Genomic DNA, 16,320 nt, shown 5'->3' on the forward strand with positions numbered 1-16,320 from the left:
TGTCATTTCTGTGATTTTCTAAACCGTGTCAGACATCACTTTGCATAAACAGGAGACAAATGACAAATAACCACTCATCAGTAATAATAGGTTCTGCCACATCTATTCTCTCCAAAGCCAAATATGCTTTTAAAGACAAATAAATCACTCCACTCATACCAGAGTGCTATATCACCATTATTGCCCCCACACACCTGTCTCCACATACAGTACAGCACCTGTGAGTAAACAGAGACTTCATGGCTCCACATGAATGACAGTACTGTCATATTGTCGGTCCACAAACAAGAATGGCTTGTTTTTAGTTTCCGGTTACGTTGGCAACTTGTGTTTCGGTATATCGTCAGTTTTTGATTGTATAAAACATTTTTCCTAAGGCTAATTGAGTTTATGCAAGAGGATTATGTGACTGTGTCTCTGCTATTTCTACAGCCACAGCACTTTTTTATGAGTTTTTACTGTTTTACAAGACACTAACTTTGTGACATCACTCTGTCACCATCCCAGTGTCCTCTCAGCTACCAATGATACTAATGATTGCATAAACAATACTATGATATTCTGATATCTGCAACTTGTCATTATAAAAGGTTTTTTGGTATCAATTATTCAAAACCCTGAGGTGAATGCCTGCCATGTTATTTGATTATATGATTTGGAGCCGAATTTGCTCACTCGTCGAATGACAGTGAAGAGTTAGTTCATTAAATTTTTTAACTTCTTCTTTTAAGCTGGAAATGACTGGACAATAGCCGTGACACACGTCTGTAAAACACAGCCTGTATTGTGTTGACTGCATGAACCACTGATACTTGTCTCAACCTGCCTTGTAATTTGGCAGAAACATACTTTTCATTTTATTGCTCCTCATACTTAAAATAACATACTTAACAAGCAAATGTGTCTCTGTTGATGTGTGTTTGTCTTGTTTGACAGATGATGCTTACTATCTACGTCATAAATAATACCTCATATGCAGTCAGTGGTCAGTTTATTAGGTACACTGCTGCAGTTTAGAGATCATTTTGGAGAATAATTAACACCTACAATCTACATTAAATGTGAACATTGAAATAAGCATTGATTTGATATAATCCCCTTCAAATGTAGTTTGCAAAACGCTCCCTTTTTGTTTTCCTTTTATATTTTTTTTAATTAGTATTAGTATTAGCTGTTGTACCTAATAAGACCATTGCTTCATCCAGTCTTGCCTGTATCTTAAAAAGAAAAAAGAAAAAGAATAATTGTCACAATTAATTTATTGTAGGCAACATCGCGGCCACCCTCTTCTCATGGGGTCCTCTGTGTAAAAATATGCGGAAGTAACAGGCGGAAGCAGCCTCAGCGGAAGCGGTCTGTTCTGTCAAGGGAGGAAAAATTTGCAGAATTTTGAGACAAAGCGGTCGATCTCATCACTTAGCTTCATTTCGCCATTTCCCCCCTTTTCCTCGACACCGGCGCTCCACTGCGATGATCCTGTTAGAAATCAATAACCGCATTATAGAGGAGACGTTGGCGCTGAAGTTCGACGGCGCATCAAACGGGTGAGGAATGATCGTTACACCTGGCTAGCACTGCTAACGACAGCTAGCTTTTCCCCCAGTAGCATTTCACTCAACAAGATGCCTGGACTATGACAAAGCAGCAGATAAACGATCACAGTGGTGCACATTACCGCGTAGGTTGTGTTTTTATGGTCGTGAAATTTGGGAGAATACATCGTGAGTTAGCTTCCAGATCCACCGACAGTGCTTTGCCTGGAGCTGGGGTGTGTCTGCACGGACGGTGTTGTGCCAAAAAATGTCACCACAAAGATTTATATATCCAATACCCTTAAATATTATTAACATATTTAAGGGTATTGCAACCTGTGTCCCAACTGATATTAAAAATGCATTTACAATGTAAATGAGGTAACAGTTTTGCTAGCTTATTAAATAACATAGCATATTCAGAATACTAATTGCAGTCTAAGTGTAATTCAGTACATTTCCTCCTCCTTAAAAAGTGAACTGAAACGTGATTTAGCCACAATTAGTCGCATGCTGTCAGGACTTGTTCGTGTGTATCTCTGCACTGGAGACATTTATCAGCTACCTGTGCTCGAACCACCGTTGGAGCTGCTTCCGCATTCCACCAGTCGAGCCGAGTCAAGTCTGTGCAGCAGAATAATAACACGGCAGCTTCAACAAGTTGCTGCAGGGTCCGTCTTTTAAAAAGTATCCCCGCATGTTACTATGCACCTCCTAAATAGGGTTATTCATTTTAAAGTATTTAATGTATTCTGGGTGATTGTTGCGAGTTGTATTCATGTCTGTTTTCACTTGCCCACACTTCACAACATGAAAGCCTGGTGCTCAAAATTATTTGGGATAAAATATTTTTTTTGCAATATAGGTCCATTGCATAACGTCTAGGATGTATTGGAATAAACTGAAAGTGTGTACTACAGTAGCCCAAATGGATAAACCAACCAGATTGCACGTTCCACACAAACAATTAAATACCCAATATATTTCATCATCTTTCAGCATTTTTCCTGAAGGAGTTATTCTGATTTTTGCTGCACTGTGTCTCATCAATGTCCTAATTTGTCTCTTTTTAGGAACAAACCAGAGGCGGTCGATGTGACGTTTGCAGGTAAGATTGTATAAAGATACAAATGTGAGATTATACAGAGCCAAATATTCAGGAAACCTATGCACAATGTTGCTCTTTGGTACTTTCCTATATTTTTATTTGTACTGTAGTGCATTGTCATTTGCATACTGTCCCTCTAGCATTTGGTTTAATATTTGTGGAAAGAGGTGTGTCAGCTGTGGTCAGTAGCTTTGTGTGGGATTTAGGTCAGCTGTTTCTTTCAGGGCGCATCAGCACTTTTGTGAAACTGATGACGATACAGATTTCTAGTTATCATTGCAGCTGTGTTTCCTGTGATGTCATTTGCCAGTCAGCAATGACTTCCAAATGACACGGAGTGTTCGTTCTCCCCGTGTGAAATTGAAATTGAAAGTGACGGATCAGGTCTTCTTCTGAATCATCTGACGTTGTATCTCTGCTGCAGATTTCGATGGCGTCCTGTACCACATTTCCAACCCCAATGGGGACAAGACTAAAGTGATGGTCAGCATCTCCCTGAAGTTCTACAAGGAGCTGCAGGAGCATGGAGCTGACGAGGTAACACAATGAGCCTGCTTCTGTCGTCAATCTGATGTAATGAAGTATCTAAAAGGAAAAAGTAGAACTGGCCCATGACACATGCACACAGACTTCTCTACTATGAGCTGTGTTGCCATGTAAGGAAGAAAGCAGCTTAGTGGAGCCTCTGTACGAAACAGGAAGTCAGTATGGGTGTCTCATAGCAGACGAGGACGTGCTCAGTGTTAGCGCCAGCAGCCTCTGTGTGTGTGTGTTCTTGTATTTATTACACCATAAGGACCTTTTGTGGCATACATACTGACATTGTCAGGACAAGTAGTCCTCATTTTAGTCCTGATTTTAAGTATTTCTTTTATTTCCTGAAACTAAATAGCTGTAAATAGCTTCCATAACTGTGTGACGTCAGTGCTTCTTTTTTACAACCACATTTAGAGAAGTATGATTCAAAATAAATGTCTACTTTTTTTTCAGCTGCTCAAGAGAGTCTATGAGAACTTCCTGGTCTCACCAGAGGCTGGTAAGTTACAGAGCTCCTTTTAGAAGCCAGTGTAAAAACTTGATTGGAGCAACTTTAACAGACTGTGGTAGCTCCTTTCTAATAAAAAATAATCTGGATTTTTCCCCATCCTTCTGTGTCCCGTCGTCTTCCCCTCAGGCTACAACGTGTCCCTCCTGTACGACCTGGACGCGTTACCAGCCAACAAAGATGAGGTCGTCCACCAGGCGGGGATCCTCAAGAGGAACTGCTTCGCCTCCGTGTTCGAGAAGTACTTCAAGTACCAGGAGGAGGGAATCGAGGGCGAGAGGAGGGCCGTGGTCCACTACAGGGACGACGAGACCATGTACGTGTAGCTTTAGAGATGCAAAGGCGGTTAAGTTTGGACCGTTTTGGACGATCCTCGTGTCTGACATGTCGTGTCTCCTCAGGTACGTGGAGGCCAAGAAAGACAGAGTGACCGTCGTGTTCAGCACGGTGTTCAAAGACGACGACGACGTCATCATCGGCAAAGTCTTCATGCAGGTCGGTGGGAACATTCATTCATCCGTTTTCTACCCTTTTATCCTCCGCGTGAGGGTTGTGCGGCAGCTAAAGCCAAAGCCGTCCTACATTTTACAAAATTTTACAAAACCTCAAAAAGATGATGTCCTCGAATGTCTTGTTTTGTCTTTGGACACTGGAGCACAAAACTACATTACAAGCTACTCTTAGTTATTCTTGGTTTCCTTAGTACAATCACAATAGTTTTTAACAATAAAAATGTTCAATATAGCTAAATGTAAATGTGTTTTTTTCTGTGTAGGAGTTTAAAGAGGGTCGGCGAGCCAGCCACACGGCCCCTCAGGTGCTGTTCAGTCACCGGGAGCCGCCACTGGAGCTGAAGGACACAGACGCTGCCGTCGGCGACAACATCGGATACATCACCTTCGGTCAGCGTCCGCTGAGTTTTGCCGTCTATTTCTCACCTGTACGGCAACTGTGCCGATAACCTGAGTAACAATAACAAAAATAATGGTTATTGTTGTTGTTTTTATCCCCAGTCCTCTTCCCACGTCACACCAACGCCAATGCCAGAGACAACACCATCAACCTCATCCACACCTTCAGGGACTACCTGCACTATCATATAAAGTGTTCCAAGGTGAGTTTACACAAGAAATGCTCGATTTTAATGAAAAGTATTTTTTCCAGAAATTTAACTCTGGTGGCCCTGATCTTGCAAGGCTGTTTTTTTTCACTAGCAGTGCCACCAATCAAAACACATGTACATTGAGTAAAAATATTGTAGAAAACTTTTGTGTTTGTAAAGTCGGCTTTAATTACAGGTCACAGAAAGTCAGCATGTCGCTCCTGTACTTGTACATTCTTGTCTTCACTATAAAACCTCCACAATAGAGAGTCCAGCTACAGGAGTGAAGACTTGCTCTACCGGGCCTTTGTAGTCGTCTGGATATTTTTCTTTGCTGTGTGTGGGCGTTTGTGTACTCACGAGAAAAACACACATATGCTTGAAATGGCCTCCGATAATGGACCCCGTCTCGACTGTAAACCCTAATCAGAGTTTGGTTTGCACGATGTTGAAGTCGCAAGGCAGGTTTTTTTTTTGTGTGTCGTTCCGTAAGTATCTGGCTCTCAGACAGGCAGATAATGGATTCTGGATGTCCGGATGTTTCCGCCTCAGACAAGAAGGAGACTAAGTGGGTGTCACAAAAGGGCTGTGTGTTTTAAGAGTCTGGCACAGACACAAATAAAAAAAATTAAAAAAACCTCGTCATTCACGTCCACGTCTCTCTTCCGCAGGCTTACATTCACACACGCATGAGGGCCAAGACGTCAGACTTCCTCAAGGTGCTGAACCGCGCCCGACCTGACGCCGAGAAGAAGGAGATGAAGACCATCTCGTAAGTTCTCCATCACCTCATGCCCACACCTACCCCCTTCTAAACTGTCATTACCTTGATTTGTTCTCCACAATAGTCAATCAGCAAATCTTGCATAGCACCACTTCCTCTCAACCTGGCTTTCAAAATAAGAGCCACATAGAAAATGTCTAACGATAAAAATAGCTTTTTTTTCAATGTTATCTTAGTGTTAGTTGTTGTGTGACGACTGACCGGAAAAAGATGTGCGTGACATCGTATTTACGCGACTCCCGATTGTTAAAACGAGTCTAAAATAATGCAAAACTTTAAAAACAGAGGCACACATACGTAGCACACAGGTTCTCTGGTTAGTTGTAGTGGCGCTCTTTTCATTTAATAAACAGACCGCTCCTGTTCGACTGTGGGCGCGCTAAAGGAGCTAACTGGTAAACGGTGTTTGGACTCTGGTGCCATGGCACGTAAACATGACGTCACACAAGTCGTTTTCCGGTCAGTCGCCGTGGAAACGCGTTATGCGCCGTGTGTTACCGTTATGGCCGTTAACTGCCGATAGCGGGATAATGTGCCCAGCACTAGTTGGTCGTCATCATACAGTATATCTTACATTCATTACTCTTAAAAATAATAACGTTTTTGTCGTATATTACGTCGTATTACTTAATGCTGTGAAATTAAATGCACGTTCGATTTCATTCCGCAAAAGTAAGTCGTCACACTTTCAAAAGACGCTCTTTGAGACCTTTGAAACTTCGGGAGCTTTAGCCCCCAAAAATAATATTCAGGCTCATATTTGTACATCAGCAAAAATTTCAAATAAACTGGACCCACCACCTTCACCTCATAGACCTAGCGGGACCCAGATGCTCAGAGCATCCAGCAGTCTCACAAGGGCCTGGAGATACCAATCCCAGGGATTATAGTATCTGAGGTCATTTTAGTGTGGAAGATGCTTTCGTCATTTTTGCCATCATGATACTGGATGTACTTTTTACGAGTGGACGTCTGGACCTATGTGTGTTTTTCAGGTGTGTATCAACTACTCCCTACGTGGTTGGAAAAAAAAAACAAAAAAAAAACAGTGCTGAAACATGTTGTGTCACAAAGAGAGTCTTTGTTCTGCAGTTAATGTGTCACTGGAAGAAGCAAGGAATCCCCCACCACACACACACACACACAGTCTACAGATACATGTCACATGACTCACAGGTTGGGCAACACGGTAGAAAATTAGAGGTTCTCGGAAAACAAAGACTGAGCACAATCAAGATTTTTTTTTTGTTTGTTTGTTTTTGCTAGTGGAAAGACCTTCTCCCGCTGAGGCTGACCCCGTCCCCATCACAGGAATCCCCTCGTGGACACGCCCACCCCCCGCATCGGAGAATCGGGGACTCCACGATGCCTCAAGAACCCCCTTCATAAAGTTCACTCTTTTTTTTTTTAAATGAATAATAATGTTGGCTCCACTTAGAGAAAGCCAAGGCTGAAGAAAACCTGGAAATCAAAGGGCATTCCTTGCTTTGGATAGTTAAAGAGAATTATAAGTCCTATATAAATATATATATGAAAAAAAAAGAATACAATTTTTGATACAATATCTTGTGTACTCCATTTGGTACTCCACCTTTCCCCTCAACCGTATAATCTCCATGTTCTAGATGAATTCAAGTCCTCCCTCCTTCTTCTTCTTCTTCTTCCTCCTCTCTGTGCTTTCATGTCTGTTCCATTGTCATTTGAAAGACAATAAATAAATCACTCTTTAAAAAAAACAAAAACCTGAAACTTGTGCTTATTTTACTTACTTTGAACAGAAAATGAATATGGTAGCATGTTTGTATTATTATAATTACGTGACTTGTGACTGATAAAGTAGTAACTTTTCAAACTAACTTAAACTATGTCTTAAGGTTGGGAATATTCTGTGATTTTTGGTGGGACGGGACAAACAAATTCTTTTGAAAAGGTATTTGGTACATAAATTAAAACCTTATTTCTGGCTGTTATTCAATATTACTGTGTTTTGACAAAAAAAATTATATGGATTTTTTTTTTTTTTATATACCAAATAAGGAACTCTAAAATTACAAATTAACAATTTCACATGTACAATTTGAACTTTGATCTATTTTATGTACAAAAAATATTGTCAGTCCTGGACTTTTAGTTGTTTATATGGGAACCCAGTTGTGATTATAAGTATTTGACTTTTGTGATTTAATGGTTTTTATATAACAAAAAAACAACAACAATTATGATATTTCACTTGCGTTTTTTTGGATATTTAACTCGGTTTACATCCACATTATTACTACAATGACGTTTTAATGAAAATATTCTGAAATTGAGTTATACTAATGTTTAAAACAACTTGTGAATGTAGCTTAAAACAAGGGAAATCGAGCCAAAAATTTACAGTATAAAAATACAGTATATGTTAACTTAAAATGAGTCTTCCAATCGGGATTTCATAATTGCAGCTTAAAGTAACCATATAATCTTATGTCGAAGTTTAATTTTTTTTTTTCTTAAAATTTGATTATTTTTTTTACTGGAGCAAAAGTTTCTTCAAAATCTATTTTTACAGTGTACTGAATTCACTTATACGTATATTTACATTAACTTAAAGATTTAATAATGTTGCCTTTACAAGGTTAAAGATTTTCTTAAACTGTGTTTGACTCTCTTGTACTGAACCTTTAAACTTCTTGTTTCTTTACTTGACAATTTCTCTACCTTTCTTTTGTAGTAAGAAAGTGGAATTCATGCAATTTATTTTTGTATTTTTATTCCTCATTTTCATGCACTCTGTCTCTCGGCAGCAGCTCACATGATGCATTGATCTATTGTCGTAAGTGAAGAACAGAAGACACTGGAGAAATTCAATTTCAAAATTCAAAGTTTTTATTTTTTTCCCCTGATATCTGAGAAAGAAAAACACCTCAGGTTTAGGCAGCATCAACCCAATATGTTAAACATCAAGTTTCGGCGACTTCATTTTTCGGCTTTTCGTCCTCTTTCTCCGACTCGGAGGAAGAGGAGGAGGAGGAGGAAGAGGAGGAGGAGGATGAGGAGGAAGAACTCTTCTTAGTTTTGGGCTTTTTGTTTTTTTTCTTATGGTTTTGAGCTGCCTCGATGACGTCTACCTCAGCTGGAGCCTCCTCCTCCTCCTGGGCGGTAGATTTATTAGCGGGGCTGCTTTCTTGCTTCATGATGGCTTCTTCTTGTTCTTCCTCCTGCTGTTCGAGCACCAGGTTGTCAGGCATCTGTTGCTCTGCAAGCAAAAACACACAACAAAGAGTTTGCATGCAATTCACAACATGACAGTAAAAGAGTGGAGGAGTTCAGCATGCAGAGAATTTCGGTCTCTCGCTGAGAGTTAAATCATAAGATCGATGGAGTTGGGTCGTTTGTAAGCAGGGGTGTGCCAAGACCTTTTGGGGACATCCTGGGACCCTACGTTGTACCAAAACCGAAGCAAACTAGTGGCATTGGACTTTTAGTGCGTTCCAGTTAAAGTCGTAATTTCCGAGTTGAAGTCATCAACTCCCGACATGGGATTCCAAAATGGCCGCTTACAAACACTGCTACTTTTACTGTTATTAGCATGTCTATCACATTAATTCAGTCCTAAATACCATGTACATTGCTAACAATGGCTCGCTGACCTAATTGGAACGTGATCGAGTTGACTGAATTATTTCTTATAATCCAGCTATGGTGTCAATATTTGGTGTTAATGCTGTGGGCTAACCAATGCTAATCATCTGCTCTTGGGTAGGAGTGGGGGGTACTTGGCAGGCCCAGGTGTTATATATTTCCGATGCTAAGCTAACCAGCTGCCGACTGCGCTTCCCACAAACCAAACACCTCGATCGGCTCATTTAACTCTCAAATAGCGAGAAAGTCAACACGCAGTGCACATTTCTTTGAATCACATGTGATAAGTGTGTTAAGGTGCTGTTGATTCAGTACGAGGTGCATTCACATCAACGTTTAATGCTAACACTTTTCCAGCCTCTTTTTTGTAGAGTCAGGAAAGAGGGAAGTCATTAGTTTGAAAGGACTAAACCAAGCATCTGGGTCATTACTGACCCCCCTGATTTTACATAACTTACCACTCTGCAGTGCTTCCTCTAAAGAGAACTCCAAGCTGTCGGGGAAGAAAAGGATAAGTATGCAGGTGGGGGGGGGGGGGTTTCACCAATGCGTGGTACATTTGTCGTTTAAAAGAGATTCAACTCGTTTTTCAGTTATTCTTTGGTTTTCCATCACAGTACAGTTCAGTTTGGTACAGCACAGGAAGGTTTATAATGGTAAAGCCTTGGGTTGGGCTTGGGTTTCAACTGAGAACTGTACCTTTACTCGGTTGGCAAGGTACGTACCGCAATTGTCGAAAAAACGATGCTCGTGTTTGGCTGACTGTCATGGAGCCGGCCTAGCTCCACCCTGACCTTACCGTACCAATTTACTCTGGTACCCCAAGGGAAGGGGAAATGGTTGGGGCGGATTATTTTGGTACTACTGTATTCCTGATTGTACCATACTGTACCAAACTGTTTCCACTCAATTGAAAGCTTTAGGCGCCCTACTTTTAACAAGAAAACATGTGAGGGTGTTCTCCAACAGAATGTCAACCTTTAAAGATACATTTGTCAAGAATTATAAGATAGAAATTAGTAACCATAAAAAATTGATGGGTTACAAATATCTAGTACAAGTCCAAGCATGGGGGACTTCTTCTGACCATCCTCACCTGTCAGTGTCACTGGTCATCCCAATGATCAGCTGCTGGTAGTTATTGATTTCCGACTCCAACTTCATCTTGACGCACAGCAGGTCCTGGTTGGTTTCCACCTGGCGCTCCACCTGGGACCTCACCTTCTCCAGCTCCTCCGACAGGTCCAGGATCAGCTTGTTGAGAGGTGCGAGCCTCTGGCCATTCTCATCTCCTGTGTTCCGCAGGCTCTCCTCCAGATTTTGGATCTGAAAGAGAAAGACAATTTTAACTCCCATTTTTGGAACCCTACCTTGGAAAACACGCAACTGCTTTTCAGTTCTCGGTGTTGTTACGCAACAGGAGAACCAGGTGGTTTGTTTGTCCAGAGCAAGACTCAGTCTGGTTTAAAGTAGCAAGTTGACACAGTAATGACAGGAAAGGCAGGAATGCTTGTGAGATGAACAGGTAGACAAACACACCTGCAGGTCATTTTGACATTCCTGACAAAAGATACTGGTTAATATTATGTTGTTTGCACTTCCTGGATTGAGATTATGCTGTGTTTGTGTGGTTACCTTGCTCTGCAAACCCTGGATCTTAATTTCCAGGATTTGTTTCTCTTTGAGCAGATCCTTGAGCTCTTTCTTTCCAGAATGCATGGCTTCCACATTTTGGGCCTCCTCCACCTTGATATTTTCAAACTGAAAAGGATAAAACAAGATGAATATGGTCACAGGAGATGGACAAGGAGAGTGGTCCAACATCTGGAGGACATGGCGTACCTTGGTCTGGTACCACTCGTCAGTCTCCTGCCGGTTCTTCTGGGCTAGTTTATCATACTGGCCGCGGATCTTGTTGAGATTCTCAGCCAGGTTGGAATTCTGAGAATCGATCTCGACCGTCACCACGGACTCCCTGATCTTCTCACGCAAGACGCCCACATCCTGCAACAGCCACAGTTACAGCTAACCGTCCTTCAACACGGACACAATTCTGTTGATGTAAAAAAAAGTAGGGCTGCTCTTATTAAAAGTGTCTCACATCCTTGTGTTCCAGCTTGAGACGCGCAATCTCGTCCTTCACCAACGCGATCTCCTTGTGTTTCTGCTCGCAGTTCAGCCTGGTGTCCTCGGCAGTCTTCCTCAGGTCGTCCAGGTCGCGTTCCAATTCCCCACGGGTCTTTTGTTCATGATCCGCCCTGGAAACAGGATGGATAAATAACCCAACAACAGACACCGAAGTCACTTCATGCATACACTTCTTAAGACAAGTGAGTGTAGAGAAAAAATGCTGATCTTTGAGTATCAAGGAAATGTTTCGTCGGGGACGTTCATCTGGCAAATCATTTATCTGATGCCTGACGAAGGTCCTTTCACATTAATAAAATCACTTCCTGAGGCCAATATTTGTCTCGACTTCATAAAACCTACTTATCCTTGAAGTCATCGTTGGCCATTTTGGTATTGTCAATCTGGAGTATCAGCTTGGCGTTGTCCATGGTGATGTCTTTTATCTGACAAAAAAAAGAGCGAGGTTAGGGTTAAATTGATTCAGTTAGTTATTTCTGTGCGATGTTAGGGAAATTAATCACAACTTCATTGTTTGCATGTTATTTAAAATATATACACGTTTGGGAAAATTCTGGGTCCCAAAAGAATCTCCCACAACCCATCTATGGGTCCCGACCCAGACTTCGAGAACCACCTATATTGTATATATTATCCCAGCTCTGACTTCTGAAGTAAATGGAACGTAGCTTTAAAATGATATGTTCTTTAATATTATCAAGAAGATAGTTACTTATGAATATGTGCAGTATACCGACCTTGATCTTGAGGACATCCAGAGGTGTCTCTGTCTCGTCCCAGTCCCTGCCCTGAAGTTCTCTCCTCTTGGCCAAAATCTCATCGATCTGTTTCTCCACGTTCTCGTTCTCCTCCCTCAGCTGTTTCACTCTGAACAGGTAACCGGACAGTCGGTCGTTCAGACCGCGCAGTGTCTGCTTGTCATCCACGGGGACGGTGGCGGCGGCAGGCGCGGCGGCGGCGGCAGACGCGGCGGGAGCGGCAGGTGCTGCCGGAGCGGCAGGCGCGGCCCGTGCGCTCTCGCTCTCTTTGCGCAGGACGCTCCGCAGACCCTGCAGACTCGCCACGGACGCTCTGGAGCCTCGTCCCCCGGCTCCACCGAACATGCTGGCGGCGGTGTTTGAAGGCATGATGCTGTCAGACTGAGAGAGTTTCAGTGAATGAGTTCAGCAGATATGGATGTGAATGGCACAGGTGAGGTTTTTTTATACCTGCTTTTACGCACGGAGTCCTCCCACAGTGATGCCCATTGGTTCCGAGTGTCCAGCGCCACTCCTGGACAAACTGGATCAGAGTGGAAAATCAAGTTTTTCATGGCAACTTTTTTCCATGTTATGCGCGTCTCTTGTTTTGATTGGAGCAGTGAGGAGGTGATGGGTGGTCCCATCCACCTTTATAACAGGTGAGGAGCCTCAGTGTCCGCACTTCTCCACCTTCTTCTTCTCCTTCTCCTCATCGTGGTTACACTGAACCTGCATCATGTCTCAGCCAGGAGGTTACAGCAGCCAGTCCTTCTCACCCAGCACCGGAGCCGCCAAGAGACAGAGTCAACCCGGCCTCAACAACATCAACTCCACCGGCAAGACCAGAGAGAAGGAGGACATGGTGGGACTCAACGACAAGTTTGTCCAGTTGATTGACAAGGTAAGGTGTATTATTGTTAATATTATTATTATAATAGTCATTATTATTTGTAGTAGGATAGTAGTAGTATTACTCACATAAGGGGTATTAATAGTAGTACTCACATTTTTTTAATTAAGGGCAGTAATTGTAGCAGTAGTAGTAGTAGTCACATATCTGTTATAAAGGGCATCCTTACATGTTTTTTTTATTTTATTTAGGGCAGTAATAGTAGTACTTACAGTACTTTTTTTTTTTATTAAGGGCAGTAGTCCTAGTAGTAGTACTACTCACATGTTTTTTTTTTATTAAGGGCAGTAATAGTAGTACTTACAGAACATATTTTCTTTTATTTAGGGCAGTAGTCTGAGGAGTAGTACTCACATGTTTTTTATTTATTTATCATTATTATTATTATTATTATCATTATTATTTTTATTATTATTAATATTTCATGTTTAACCATGCATGTATATGTAAAATGTAAAAGTTGTGTTGTTTTCGTTGGATTTCAAAGTAACCAATTAAAACCAAATATGGCACCTTTCATAGAAGGATTGCAGCTCAAATTGCTTCACAATAAAAGCAATAACATTTAAAAAGAAAAGAGATGCAAATACAACAATAAAACACAACACAAGGTGGAATAAAATAGGAAAAGGCTATACAGTCGAGAGGTTAAAACCCTGTTTTGAGTTTGAAATAAACCAAAAATGCAAATAAAACACAACACAGGGTGTCTTAACATTCCTTTTACCACATGATAACAAGCATGCTCACACACTGTAACCTCGCCTGTCATTATTAATACGACACATAGAATTACATTACATCACTCGTTTCCACCCGTGTCTCAGGTGAAACACCTGGAGGACGAGAACAAGAAGCTGGACACCAAGCTGAAGATCCTCAAGGAGCAGGACGCGTACAAGGGCAAGGTGGACGACGTCGTGAGGCAGCTGCAGAACGAGCTGGAGCAGCAGATCGAGACCTTGCTCCACGACCAAGAGAAGCTGCAGGCGGAGCTCTTCAAGAACCAGGAGGAGGTGGAGGACACCAAGCAGAGGTCAGCAGCCACTATGCTCCTCCCAATTCACTGTCTTGATAAAAACACAATAATTATGAATATGTGTGTGTTTCAGGTTTGAGTACGAGATTTTAAAGAAAGCCGATGCGGAGAACGATTTTATTGTCACCAAAAAGGTAACGTGAGCTGCTTTATGAGTGAGTTGTGCTATATAACCTACCTCAACCTGCATTCATATTATGTGTGTGACAGGAAGTGGATGAAGGTCACTTGGAGGAAGTAAACTTGGCTCTGGAGCTGGAAGACCTGATGGGAAAACTGGACTTTCTCCGAGTTGGATATGATGAGGTAATCAATCAATCAATCAATCAGTCAAATAAAATGATGAAACATACAAATACATCTGATTTGCTCATGTCTGCCCCCTGCAGGAGATCAAAGAGCTGGAATCCATGGTCCAGAACAAGACGGTGATTCTTCCTGACAACAGCAAACGGTACCTGGACATGGACGAGGTGGTGGAGACTGTGAAGAACCAGTACGCCAGGGTGGCTGCTCGCACCAGAGAGGAGGCCGAGCTGTGGAACCAGAGGAAGGTGAGAAGAGGAAGTGCTGCGCTCTCCGCAGGAAGTGTCTGGGGTTTTTTTTTTGTACTTTTGTCAGATCAGAACGAACTTCTTCAAACTCTACGTCATTTATGCCACTTGTTTCTTGGTGTTTTTGACCAAATTGTATAGCAATTGTCGTAGTGTTTGTCCGAGTGGCAGCCATTATGGAATCCCAAGTTGTTGGTGAGTTTGCTCCGACTTCCGACTTGGAAATTCCGACTTCTGACGACAAATGGAACGCACCAATGTTTTCCCTGACTGGCTTGGGAAAGGAATTAAGTGCAATTAGTCGTTAAAGTAGCAGTGTTTATACAAGTGGCGGGCATCTTGGAATCCCATGTTGGGATGGTGACGTTGCTCCCGACTTTCTGACGATAACTGGAATGCAACATTAACGCTATAGTAAATACATCTTCTTGCTATATTTCTGTCTCTCACTCAGATGGATGCCTTGGTGGTAAGCGCAGGACAACATGAGCAGGACGTGCGCGATTTAAAGAGGGAGCTCTCTGATACTCAGCGTCTCATCCAGAGACTCAACGCAGACATAGAAGCTCTCAAAAGGAAGGTGGGAATCGCGCAGATTTGAAAACGTCCATCCAAACCAAGCCAAACTCTGATCTTCTTCGTCTTCTTCTTCATTATTCTGTGTAGGAAGAATCTCTGATGAAGGACATCAGCAGCCTGAGGACAGAAGGGGACAACAACCTGGATAAGGCCCGCGTGGACATCGCTCAGCTGGAGGAGGCTTTGAGGCGCGCCAAGCAGGACCTGGCCGGACAGATCAGAGAGCACCAGATGCTGATGAACCTGAAGCTGTCCATGGACATCGAGATCGCCACGTACCGCAAGCTGCTGGAGGGCGAGGAAGAGAGGTATTCAAACGTCTGTGTGTGTGTGGATTCACTCACTTCCTGTTCAAATACGTCGCAATCATTACTAATTCACTGTCTTTGCTCCACCTGCGTGAAGAATGAACCAACTCCTGCGCCGCACAGGTGAGGACGTTTTTGTTACTGTTCAAGTTCAAATCTCAACTGATGATGATGTGTTCCACTAAAACCAAACCTCTCTTTTGCTCAGATTTCTAAAAAAAAACAAAAAAACCCCCACCAATCCAAGTTCTTCATTGCGCGCAGACGTTCCCCCGCCAGAGAAGCAGTTCCCCCGCCAAGCCATTGCTCCCCCGCCGCCGCCGCCGTACCCCACCTCAAAGAAACGTGTGATGATCCGAGTGGAAGTGGATTCAGGCAGAGAGGTGTCCCAGAGCTCCCGCTATATCGACGACTGACCGCCACAACTGCAAAACATACTCAAAAGATGACTTTATAGTAGAAAAACATCAGTATGACACATTTGTTTACTATAATAAGTTAGTTTATACTGCAATATGTGCTCTCTGTAGTTTTTTTCTTCAGTAAATCATCTTGGGAGGTTGACTTTTTTTTCCTTCTTTTTCTTCTGTGCTTGAACTTGGAAAAGGATTTGTTTGGACGGAGCAGTGTTTTTTTTTTCCAGCGTAACTTATCTCCTTCTGTCCCTGGATCAGTTTACTCTTCATCTTCCTTGCTTCTGCTTCTCTCGTCCAATTGTGACCCAAATATGACTCTTGAGTTTATTTTTCTTTGTGTGTGACGGCCTGTGGCTCCGTGGGGCTCAGATTCTTCTCTGTGAAGTGAACAATAAAACAAGGTGGACACGTGATCGAGCAGGTGGTTTAAG

The 16,320-nt window shown here is 42.3% G+C and overlaps 3 protein-coding genes across 3 annotated transcripts; 2 read left to right on the top strand and 1 right to left on the bottom strand.

The window, feature by feature from the left end:
- The first annotated feature begins 1,334 nt into the window (after positions 1–1,334).
- On the top strand, positions 1,335–7,294 carry arpc2 (actin related protein 2/3 complex, subunit 2). Its single transcript, XM_083903115.1, has 10 exons — positions 1,335–1,544; positions 2,606–2,640; positions 3,065–3,177; positions 3,631–3,676; positions 3,815–4,001; positions 4,087–4,180; positions 4,461–4,587; positions 4,699–4,799; positions 5,459–5,559; positions 6,838–7,294. The coding sequence occupies exons 1-10, from the start codon at positions 1,471–1,473 to the stop codon at positions 6,857–6,859; spliced, it is 900 nt and encodes a 299-aa protein (XP_083759241.1). The 5' UTR covers positions 1,335–1,470; the 3' UTR covers positions 6,860–7,294.
- A 1,219-nt stretch (positions 7,295–8,513) lies between these two features.
- LOC310938447 (keratin, type I cytoskeletal 18-like) lies at positions 8,514–12,470 on the bottom strand (the record flags this gene model as incomplete). Its single annotated transcript, XM_083902940.1, has 8 exons — positions 8,514–8,809; positions 9,654–9,688; positions 10,292–10,521; positions 10,831–10,956; positions 11,038–11,199; positions 11,297–11,453; positions 11,686–11,768; positions 12,081–12,470. 8 exons carry the CDS (start codon positions 12,468–12,470, stop codon positions 8,514–8,516), a joined length of 1,479 nt encoding a protein of 492 aa, XP_083759066.1.
- A 454-nt stretch (positions 12,471–12,924) lies between these two features.
- LOC310938448 (intermediate filament protein ON3-like) lies at positions 12,925–15,889 on the top strand (the record flags this gene model as incomplete). Its single annotated transcript, XM_083902941.1, has 9 exons — positions 12,925–12,984; positions 13,821–14,029; positions 14,106–14,166; positions 14,243–14,338; positions 14,422–14,586; positions 15,041–15,166; positions 15,253–15,473; positions 15,571–15,596; positions 15,738–15,889. Exons 1-9 carry the CDS (start codon positions 12,943–12,945, stop codon positions 15,887–15,889), a joined length of 1,098 nt encoding a protein of 365 aa, XP_083759067.1. The 5' UTR covers positions 12,925–12,942.
- Between the last annotated feature and the right edge of the window lie 431 nt (positions 15,890–16,320).

This window comes from Microchirus variegatus (genome assembly GCF_963457635.1).
Source record: "Microchirus variegatus genome assembly, chromosome: 16".
Lineage (NCBI taxonomy): Eukaryota > Metazoa > Chordata > Actinopteri > Pleuronectiformes > Soleidae > Microchirus > Microchirus variegatus.